This window comes from Sinohyriopsis cumingii, chromosome 15 (genome assembly GCF_028554795.1).
Source record: "Sinohyriopsis cumingii isolate HCF-2022 chromosome 15, ASM2855479v2, whole genome shotgun sequence".
In the NCBI taxonomy this organism is placed as follows: domain Eukaryota; kingdom Metazoa; phylum Mollusca; class Bivalvia; order Unionida; family Unionidae; genus Sinohyriopsis; species Sinohyriopsis cumingii.
The window spans coordinates 55,315,909-55,328,201 of NC_142975.1; the positions used below are offsets into that span (position 1 = coordinate 55,315,909).

The following is a 12,293-nucleotide window of genomic DNA, read 5'->3' on the forward strand; positions in this document are numbered from 1 at the left end:
CCGCTTGCTTAATTGTGCCTAAAAATGTCTAAGTACGTTATCACTGAATTTGCCGTTCGACATTTTTCGAGGAATTTATACAATAATTTTCAATGGAATTTTTAAGGACAAGGCGTGAAATAAAATGAATAAACGCCATTTAAAGGTATGTGTTGTCAAATTCTCATGTAGCTGCAAAAAGTGACTTTGCGGGCGTATATGAGCTATATGGCTTGTACTACAGAATAGTATATGAGCTATATGACTTGTACTACAGAATAGTATATGAGCTATATGACTTGTACTACAGAATATGAGTGGAGAATCCCTAACATCGGGCTTTGTTGTGTATGTTGTTTTTTCTTCTTTTTGTCTTCTATAGGAAGGACTGGACCCCAGATTATATCTTTAAAGTTTTGTCCAAAAAAAAAACAACACTTCATCGTCTAGATCTTTCAACATTTGCGTGACTCTTTATTTTCAGTCATTGACTTGAAGTAAGGTGTGTGTGTGTGTGTGTGTGTGTGTGTGTGTGAAAACTGTAATGAATGATAAATAAATACAAAAACAATGGCTTCAGATATTTATCTTACGATATATTAAACTTGTATTTACATGTTTACATCAACATACATCACTAATCAAAATTCCATCTCACGATCAGATGAGAACGTTAAACTTAATACGTAAAACAGTGTACTTCTAAACAGTAACTATTTAAGTAAAACGGTATACTTCTAAACAGTAACAATTTAAGTAAAACAGTATACCTCTAAACAGTAATTATTTGAGTAAAACAGTATACTTCTAAGCAGTAACTATTTATGAAAAAATATTATACTTCTGAACAGTAACTAATTAAGTAAAACAGCATACTTCTAACAATGTATCCCTTAGGGGTGTACGATTGAGGGTAAAAAAATCCCCATGGTGTCAGAACTGGGGGTCAGACTGAGTAAAATACAAACTTGGATATGAAAACTGTGGGTGAAATTAAAAGTGTGAGGGTCTCTGAAGCACAAATGAGGGTAAAGGGAAACACTGATTCTAAACAGTAATTATTTCAGTTTTGTTATGCATTTCTAATTCATTTACCTCTAAGGCAGCACAAACAACAACAAAAAGTCAGTTACAATGAATAAACACATGAAATGCATTAATATCTTATGGAGTGAATTTCCTTTTACATGAATATGTTCTGAAGCCGCTTTAAAATTGATTTTCACAGTTCACTGAAATGAAACACGTAGGTTATTACTATACAAACTTGAAAATGAGATATAAATATTGTCTACTGCATTATAATTTTATGTAACTTGGTCATTTTACATTTTAAGAATAATAAAAATCATTTGTAATAAACATACCACTGATATTGAAAAATATGTCTTTGCCTAATATTGAATGTTTGTCGGAGGTTAACAGATCGTCATGCCACATGATTCGGTAGGCGAAACGATCTATTATCTTGCGTAAGGTCAATTTTAATAGAAGATATAGATTGAGATGTGGCCTTGACCTTGAAGATTGGAAGATAGTATACAATTACTTAGTAAATGCAGAAAATATGACTGTGTAGAAGATGTAAAAGATGATGGCATCACTTGTCAATGAAGACTTTGATAAACCTGTCATAAATGATTGCTCCAATCGTGGTGTCTATGTGACCACCAAGTTAATGTTAAGAACATAGCTGGAACTCCTAACTATAACTTTGGATGCCTTAGGAATAGCATTGTAATTATTTGATATGCGTAGTTTGTAAACCAAAATCAGCTGACAGGGATACCTTCGTTATTACCATCGTGCGTGTCATCAATCTTGACAAAACATTATTATACTCGGGAATCAGAACTAGGACTTATAAAAGGTAATTAGACAAATCTAAACGATATAATGGCAGTCAATATAGTAACTGACATTATGACCTGACTGATATCTCATGTAGATTAATTCATCTTATTGTATCTAGCACTGTAAACATTTGGCAATTGATTATAATTCCGACCGAAACATCAATAAGTACCGATCAAGTTACGTTTCTGACCTATGAACCTAAAAAAAACCATCAAAGACCAAAGTTATACTTTTCTCCACAAATTAGACCCAGTTTTCCTGATCTCTTCTTTCAAAATGAGCTACTGCCAATTACAAAGTATGGCTGCCACAACTAAAACTTGAAAATCTGGAAGAAATTTCTCTTCAAAAACTGCTAAACAGTGTTTTATATGGTGTCTTTTAAAGCTTTTTATTAATATATTTTAATTTTAAATAACAGCAGCTGAGTTTGATAGTAGATTCGAGTTTGTAAGTTTACAAGTTTGTAAAAATCGAAAGGCTTGCATACAAGAATGCTTTTGTTAAATTTTCTGATCATTGTAGAGAAAATGACATTTAAAGGTGTTTTTTAATTGTGGCCATATTTGATGGATCAGCATCCTTTGTAAAAAATTTAAAAGTCCATTTGCTAGGATGCTTTCAGTCTGTTTCTGTTTAGCAGTTTTTGAAAACAAATTTCTTAAAGACTTTTCAAGTTTTAGTTGTGGCAGCCATACTTTATCACGGATCAGCATAATTAGTAACAGATTTTTAAGGTCTTTAGATCAGGATTCTTTCTGTAAATTTTAGTCAGTTTTCATCTAGCAATTATGGAGTAGTTTAATTTTTTGGGTTCTATTTTTAGTAATGGCTGCCATATTTGCTGTGAACTGACATCATTTGTTGAAACTGTCATTTGTAGGGGTGTAATGATACACATGTGTCGCATATCGATACGATTCACGATACGCGGCCTGCGATACGATAATATCGATACACATATGAACTTGATGGTCTTCCCATCTTTGGAAGGTAGGTGGTGCCCTTTCATGTATGTTGACAGTCTATTGCTATTCCTGAGGAGAAGATAACAACAATACTTTCAAACAGACTACCTATTGGTTGCAGTGAGTTTTATTTAACGTTTTAGGCCATTTAATGATGACTCCATTTAACTCCCTTTGTTTTGTACAACATGAATGATTTGAAAACATATTATTACCAATTTCGTCTCAGTTACACTTGGAAGACATTACGATCTTATCTTCAAAACAGAAGAAATAATGCAATTTCCTCGTGCAAAGAAAATCTCATCATGGGAATAAGGCTGAATACCAACAAAATCTATCACATTTTGTTTCCCGCAGATGCAAAAGACTGCTGTAGCCACATGTACTTGTATTTATTAGTTAAGAAGGAAACCTATTGACTACACTCAGTCCTATTCTACAATTTTATTTTCACTTACACAAGGTGATAAACTTGAGCACTTTGAAATCTGCCCCATCGCTAATTTCACGCATTCCATCAGCACCTTCATTCAATGGTTACATATCTCTGCATAAGAAAGAGAAATTCAAAATTTGTTTCCCATGTACAGTTTAAGGAGAGATGATGTCAGAATTTTATCTTATCTTTTATCTTTCTTTATCAAAGAATAAAGGATGGGATGAACAATGGTCATAGGTCAATATTAATCTAAACCTCAATATATGTCTCTCTGTCTTCCTGCGTCACTTTCTTATAGCTCTACTGAAATCAATTAATACGTTAATTAATTCTGAGCATACTATGCTCCTTTTCTTTGTATCAATATTGTTCTGTTCTTCTTTCTGAAGGGGATATACATCGATAGCTTTGTCAGCTTGAACTTGTTGGAACTTGATCATTGTGCCTGTTATGTACAATTTTCCAGAGATCGCATATATTATCTTTTGGATACATCTGCTCCAAAATAGGAGTTTTCACTGACATAAACTTCCTTTGTTAAATTATTAGTTTACTGACTAATATGCCAAAGTTCTTATCTGTCCAATAATGTTGCATAACGGTATTTAATCCATCAATGTTTCTGCAGACAGAGAAATTAAAATAAATATCTCTACTTCTTAATTGCATTTTTAACCCTTATTTTATTGAATTTATCTTAACCCTGATATGGAGACATGTATCCGTTGTTTTCACGTGACGCCACAAACGTGTGTACTTCCACAAAGCTAGTTGTTAATATATAATTTAATATTTCTAAAAGCATTTCAGGAATATTTCGTTTTGACATTCGACACAGTCATGTTCCGTTAGGCACGTGTTTCGTTTGAACACAATGAAGAACACTTCTTTGAATGGTTATCGTTTTGATTCAGTATCATCCTACATCCATCATTTCCACCACAAATACAATATCTGACCATACTAATTAAATTGGTTTGTCAACTGTCTTTGGCACAAACACTTGTTGACGCGAAAAGAATTTGTACATACATTTTCTGGCATAAAACACATGCTATGAAATTTTAATTTGTACCTGATATTGAATCCCTACAATCATTGTCTGGAAATACTCTTTCAAGATGACAAGCTTAGGGATATGATACGAAAGACTTTAAAAATGTCAGTATTGTCTGTTTGTAAAAAAAAAACAAAAAAAAAAACAAAAAAAAAAAAACAAAAAAAAACAACAACAACAACAAATGACTGCATTTCTATTTGGTAGCAATTTGCACGATTACGGTTCAACTTCTTTATTCTGTCTTTCGATATAATTAAGGGAACTTCCAGCTTTATTTTTATTTTCATGCTATAGGGTAATTAATTTTAAGTATAATCTATTTATCCTTTCCATGAAGTAAATGTCCTTGTCGACAGTTAAATCAGATTAATATCTTGAATATACATGAAAACTAATGTTGGCAAAGGTTTGTTAGGGACTCGAGATGGCGGCGCAAGGTATGCGCGCGTTGCATTGTTGGTAAATGTGTACTCAATAGTGACGTCTGTGAAAACAACCCATATGGTTTTGTAGCATATGATCTGCACCGCGAATTTGATTAATTAAAAAATGAAAAATGCGTTATACTTTTAAATTGTCTGTATAGTAATTAGGTTCAGTATTCTGTCCACTGTACATTTAATTTCGAAAACCACTGAAAGGGTCCTACCGTCTATTTTGTTTTGTCCATTCAGCATGTATATCTGACTCGTATTTAACGCCATTTTGGGCTCAGATGGTATCTCCAATTTGTTCGGCAAATACTTGCTGATGCTGGTGATGATGACAATGATTTTTAATGTCAAGATGTATATCAGATTATTAGAGCTGGTAAAGTGTTTTTCCCAGCTCCAATAATCTGATATACTTCTTAAGATTAAAAATCACTGTCATCATCAAAATTATCCGCAAGTATTTGCCGAACAAAATCGTAATGAACCACGCCAGGAATCAGACATTCTGTGTTTTCTAGGTAGCCCGTATTGTAAACATTCATTTGAAAACTTTCCTTATGAAAGATTCAAACAACGCCATAATTTGTATTCCTGGGCACGCTGTTCGAATCAAATTTATTTTAACAACCATTCAAGACGTACTTGAAGAACCCATATATGAAACAGTTGCAACCCGAAAAACAGATGTTGCGACAAGAACAGTTAAATAAATATTGTATACTTCGCCGAGCACATTTCCATATGTGGGATTTTCAACAAATTTGAGAGAGTTCTTGCGTTTCACTGTTCTCCAAGCACGCGAATTCGTACAAATTTTGCACGATTCGCGCCATCTCACACTATGACAGCATCTCCACTTCAGTACTTTACACATCTAACGACTTTCCGTCTAAGTCTCCCTGCTGCTCTGCCAATACATTCTGTTTGTCACGCAGAGAATAAGCTACATTGATTTCTGATCGATGGTTATTGTTTAACCTGGAGAGACACAAGCAATAACCACAAATGAGAATTCAGTGTAACATATTTCAATGTGCAACACACCAGTAGCCTAGCTTTCAAATCGACCAAAGGAGTCAAGATACAATTCAAATTAGAAACTTCGCGTGAAAATGGTTATTAAATGATAAGTAAAGTACTTCATTCAACATGTAGAACAGGTTTGGAATGCATAGCATATGCTGAACATACTTCTGGGTTAAGATAATTGGGGGTGGGGTCAGATTACGAACCATGTCACTTTGTGTTAACTTGTAGACGGCGAGTGGGTATTGTCAAAAAATCGTTTTCGTTTTTGCTAATAAACAAGAGTGCCTTGGCTGCTAATGCTGTTTCAGATGGATTATAATTTTCCAGAATAACAAGGCAACTAATAATAATTATTCACGACTACTGAAGACTAATATAAAATGCATACGTTAAGTATCGTTTTGTATCGATTCTCCGTCTCTTGTATCGATACGTGTAACGTTTCAGCTAAAGTATCGATGCATCGAAATATCGATGAATCGTTTCACCCCTAGTAATTTGTGACATTTTTAAATGGGGGATATTAATGCTTGATTTTATTTGTGTGTACATTTTGATAAAAATAACACATTCAAAAGATGGTATGTTAACACTAAATTTAAAAAAAAAATGAAAATCAGCTTCTAATGTACAAGAAGATAAGTATCAAACGTCGTCATGGGTGACAAATTACAATCAAATGGTTTCATGTGTGATACATTACAAATGCTTCTGGTGTCAGATGTGATAGACTACAATCAAATGGTGTCTTTGGTGTTAAACTACAATCAAATGGTGTCAAGCCTCGTTTCCTTTTAATGAAAAATGTATACATCTCGTGGTATATCATTGATAGTTCGTACATACTATATATATAAATGAATAATGTGCTCTTTTTTTCTTCGTTAACTTTACATATTTTTTCATACTGCACAATACATGTGTCTAAAAATACTATATTGTATTAGGAACTACTTTGTAAACAAACAATGTACGCTCATTTAGTGCATGCTTTAGCTTTTGGTTTATTAGATTTGTTTGTAGATGAACTAAACAAACTGTTTCGTCCATTTGAAAGCTGAGATGATAAAATTAACAATGAGGATGAGTTAACTGAGTCAAAAATGAAATTTTCAAACAAGCCAATGAATTAACATGATATTCGCATTGTCAGCAATAAACGTGAGAGACGCAGTAATTAAAAATACCATCCTGATCATAAGAAATTGATTCTCGCATTGTCAGCAACAAACGTGAGAGACGCAGTAATTAAAAACCCGATTTTTAAATATATTCATAACTTCTTGCATGGTTCAGACTATGACCAGTGCAGACTATGACCAGTGCTCTCGAGGGTCCATACAAGTAACACAGAAAAGCATACTGAGGCTCATGGCTATTGCATATCTATCAGAGAAGTACCGTTTTACAAGACAGTCAAAACACTCAATTTGTGAAAAATGAAACTAAACGTTTTGATAGAAAACTAAAAGCCTCATAGCCAATAGGAGAAGACAACAAGAAGTATTAATTCCATTGACTAAATCAACTCTCATACAACAACTGCTTTGCAATTTTCCCCATTTAACAATTTTGATACAATATTAGGCTAGCGATACAAGACATATAATGTATGATAGATGTCATAGCTGGGGTCCCTCCAACAGTGAACATGCAAGTGACAGGGCATAAAAATATCATCTTTAGCTGGCGATAAGAATGGAGATAAATATACCTACATTTTTGCACCTTGAATTTCTTCAAAATGTAATTTTTTAGTTCTGCAAATCCGAATGACATAACCCATCTCATGGAATAACTGATACGCACCAAAATGGTACTGTAATTTCAACTATATTTCCAACTGAAATCACATTCTCCTTACTGCACTGAATTGACACAATAAATCCAGTCCATCTTAAGCAGAAAAGCATAATTTTGTTGGATCAACAAAAAAACCAAACAAAATCCATCCATTCTGGGCCAACTGGAAAAGTTATTTCAATTTTCATTCATTCAAAATATGATTCTAAATTTTAATTTTAAGTAGGCCAAAATAAAAACACTAATGTCAATCACACGACCAAGTTCAAAGGTTGCTGGGTGGTACTATGTGTGCATTAATATTTTTACTGTGTATTGATGACTCTACAGTTGTGTATTTATTTTGAAATATAGCAAACATTTGTTTATTGTAATGCAATTCTTAATTATTAAGCCTTAGGTAGAAAAACAAAATTAGTCTATAATGAAAAGGTAACTACACATGGGAAAATATGAACTCGTTTTATTTGAATAATATGCACTCCCAAGGTCATGCAGAATTACTCAGAAAAAAAACCTTGTTCATATTTTCCCATACGAATGCAGTAACCTATAAATACACACACGCATTCAAACCTGTTCTAATGGTCACCTTTACTCAGCAGTCACCTGTTCACAATGGCCACTCCAGTTTCCCTCTCGCATATTTTCTTTTTATGAAAGTGATGAATGTAAGTCAGCTGCCTTCTGTGGTGGCCAGCCAGGTGTTTCCTAAGCAAACACTTGTTTCTCCCTGCCTTTAGTGGTCACTGGCACTTATCTACATCAGTGACTGGACAGTCTTTCACTTCATGAGGAAGGCATAGATTAGATAAAAGAAATATCATGTGAATGGAAGTGCAAATATGTCTTTTCTCACTTGTACTAACTTCACTCTAGTCCTATTTATAATGTAAGTCAATGGTGTCACTGTCAAATTTAAAAACAAGCCAGTTTTTATCATTATGGTATGGGTTCGGAGCTATTTGTTGCTGGATGGTGGGAAAAGTAGTTGCGTAATATCAGCAAAAATGGAAGTCATCTTGTGTGCCAGAATAATAGGTACAGTTTGATATTGTTTTCTATTTGCCTGTGAATTAAAACTATCCATGAAGAAACAAAGTTCACTTTGAAAAGCAATATGAGTTACAACTTTTTTCATTAGGGTCAGGTGTCATTCAGTATTAAAAACTTGTATGTAAAATCATGTCAAGTTTTGGTACATAGGTCGCAAATAATAGTCATATATGGCTAATTTTGATTTCTTGTTCATCATAAGTTTCTCCAATAAGTTTTGACTGTCTTTTGAACAACTAACTAAAGCATGAACAAACCAAGATGAGTTTATATTCTAAAACAGCAATGATTTCATTTGTAGGATTGATTAAAATGAGCAGGATATAATAATCTTGTGTGAGACATAAATTTGGGAAAGAACATATACATATAATTAATGATTTTGTTGTACATTGCAAATAAAACAATATTTAATAATAATAATAATAATAATAATATTAACAAAAATAATATCAGTACATATTGTTTGTTTAAAAAAACAATTTTAAAAGGTGAACCTGTGTACAGAGGCCACCTGTGTGCAATAGCCAGTTGTGCCTTTTCCCATGAGCGGCTGCAAGTGACAGGGTTTGATTAAATGTATATGAGTTTGTTACAACTGAGATATTATTCACAACACTGGAAGGGTAATTGCAGTATATTTCATAATATCCTTTATTTCGTTACATTCAATTTGTTATAAACAGTTTACTGTACATATGCAGTGGCATTATATTAAAATATTATATACTGGTTCAATACTGGATGGGACCCAACTATACGCTTCATATATCTGATTTCATTACAAATGAATTTTATGTAATGATTGTTGTTGTTGTTGTTTCTGGTCTAACATCGTTCTTCCAAACAGGATAGGCATTAAAACAGTAAGGTCAGTATAACTCATGGAGAAAGAACCTGGTAAAAACCAAAACCCATGTACTACATCAACATACATGTATGTTTGACATTTTAATTGTATCCATGTGAAGTAATCAGTTATGTAAACATATTTAAAAAATTTATGGTCAACATTTTTAAAAGATATTCAAGTTTAACAATGAACTTTACCAATTTTACTCATGTATAAGTCAAATCCAGCTGCAAACAACATGGACTCTATCTATCATTGCATAAGACAATGGCATATCAGGGTCTGTGTTATTTGTTCTACTGATTACTCCCAACAAATTACATAGACCCAGATATGACAGCACATTAAGCAGATCTTGGCCTGTGCAGCTGGACTCAACAGTGATTAAAGATGGTAAACATTCAGAATTGAAAAATTCAAACAACAAACTTCTTAAACCTTGTATGTTAACAAATAGGAGTGCTGGTACCAATACTGATACAACTGGAGAAGCTGTGGTCCAGTAACAATAATGACACAACTGTGACAAGATTGGGTCAGGTACAAATAGTGATACAACTGTGACAGGACTGGGTTAAGTACTAATATTGATACAGTTGTGACAAGATGGGGTCAGATACCAATACTGGTACAACTGAGACAGGACTGGGTCAAGTACTAATATTGATACAGTTGTGACAAGATGGGGTCAGGTACCAATACTGATACAAATGGGACAAGACTGGGTCAATTGTGACAAGATGGGGTCAGGTACCAATACTGGTACAGCTGTGACAAGATGGGGTCAGGTACCAATACTGGTACAGCTGTGACAAGATTGGGTCAGGTACCAATACTGATACAAATGGGACAAGACTGGGTCAATTGTGACAAGATGGAGTCAGGTACCAACACTGGTACAGCTGTGACAAGATGGGGTCAGGTACCAATACTGGTACAGCTGTGACAAGATTGGGTCAGGTACCAATACTGATACAAATGGGACAAGACTGGGTCAATTGTGACAAGATGGGGTCAGGTACCAATACTGGTACAGCTGTGACAAGATTGGGTCAGGTACCAATACTGGCACAACTGTGACAAGATTGGGTCAAGTACTAATATTGATACAATTGTGACAAGATGGGGTCAGGTACCAATACTGGTACACCTGTGACAAGATGGGGTCAGGTACCAATACTGGTACAGCTGTGACAAGATGGGGTCAGTTACCAATACTGGTACAGCTGTGACAAGATTGGGTCAGGTATCAATACTGATACAGTTATGTCTTCCATATAACTTGTTTAAATTTTTATTAATGGAAAATAATCTCTATTTCTTTGTTTTTGAACCGAAACACCAAGATTGGTAAATATGCACATATTTTTGCACTAGATATCAAATTATTTTATTGTTGTGAACATAAACGAATACTTTTCATGAGAAATTTAAAATCTTTCTTTAATAGCTACAAATTCATAAAATGTAATGGTCTTGTCTGTATAAATGCTACCTATTTTATGGCAAAAGCTACAATTTCTTTTTTTTTATAACTTGACTGAAATTCTGTTGAAAGCCAAACAATTCTAGGCAGACAGGTGAATTGTTACTAAATGGAATAAATGGTCAAAGAAATTTTATTTATCTGAAAGTTAAATATGCAATTGTGTTTGGGCATCATACCAACAAAAGAAATCTGTAAATACAAAATATGGACATCTATAACTTAAACCACTGACTCTAATTCTAAACAGGGGGAATACAATTAAAAAATACAGAATGACCACAGAAGCATTCAAGAAAAATCCAAAATTTTGACCACATTTACAGTAATATGAAATTATACATCCACCCACCCAGACCAACCTGGGTTGACTGTCTCAGTATGTCCTTGTAATACATACCCAGACCAACATGAGTTGACTGTCTCAGTATGTCCCTGTAACACCCACCCAGACCAACCTAGGTTGACTGTCTCAGTATGTCCTTGTAATACATACCCAGACCAACCTGAGTTGACTGTCTCAGGGTGTCCTTGTAATAAACACCCAGACCTGTCTGGGTTGACTGTCTCAGTACATCCTTGTAAAACCCATCCAGACCAGCCTGGGTTTACTGTCTCGGTATGTCCTTGTAATACCCATCCAGACCAGCCTGGGCTGACTGCCTCAGTATGTCCTTGTAATACGCACCCAGACCAGCCTGGGTTGACTGTCTCAGCATGTCACTGTAATACCCACCCAGACCAGCCTGGGTTGACTGTCTCAGTACGTCCTTGTAAAACCCACCCAGACCAGCCTGGGCTGACTGTCTCAGGATATCCTTGTAATACCTACCCAGACCAACCTGGACTGACTGTCTCAGTATGTCCTTGTAATACCCACCCAGACCAACCTGGGTTGACTGTTTCAGTATGTCTTTGTAATACCCACCCAGACCAACCTGGGTTGACTGTCTCAGAATGTCCTTGTAATACCCACCCAGACCAACCTGGGTCGACTGTCTCAGTATGTCCTTGTAATACCCACCCCAATCAACCTGGGTTGACTGTCTCAGTATGTCCTTGTAATACCCACCCAGACCAACCTGGGTTGACTGTCTCAGTATGTCCTTGTAATACATACCCAGACCAGCCTGGGTTGACTGTCTCAGGATGTCCTTGTAATAAGCACCCAGACCTGTATATGTTGACTGTCTCAGGATGTACTTGTAATAAGCACCCAGACCAACCTGGGTTGACTGTCTCAGTATGTCCTTGTAATACATACCCAGACCAGCCTGGGTTGACTGTCTCAGTATGTCCTTGTAATACCCATCCAGACCAGCCTGG

The 12,293-nt window shown here is 34.9% G+C and overlaps 1 protein-coding gene across 2 annotated transcripts; it reads right to left on the reverse strand.

Moving 5' to 3' along the window:
* Positions 1–548: 548 nt before the first annotated feature.
* LOC149781832 (uncharacterized) lies at positions 549–12,229 on the reverse strand. 2 transcript variants are annotated; one of them, XM_089936014.1, is made up of 2 exons: positions 8,182–12,229; positions 549–3,354 (listed from the first exon to the last, which is right to left on the reverse strand). In XM_089936014.1, exon 1 carries the CDS (start codon positions 12,227–12,229, stop codon positions 11,576–11,578), a length of 654 nt encoding a protein of 217 aa, XP_089792140.1. In that variant the 3' UTR covers positions 549–3,354; positions 8,182–11,575. The 2 variants fall into 2 exon arrangements, with proteins under 2 accessions (XP_089792140.1, XP_089792138.1); XM_089936012.1 differs by having other exon boundaries at positions 8,149–12,229.
* Positions 12,230–12,293: the final 64 nt, after the last annotated feature.

Excerpts from the sequence above, each read along its gene's own strand:
- LOC149781832 (XM_089936014.1), bottom strand. The coding sequence starts at position 12,229 with ATGTATTACAAGGACATACTGAGACAGTCAACCCAGGTTGGTCTGGGT.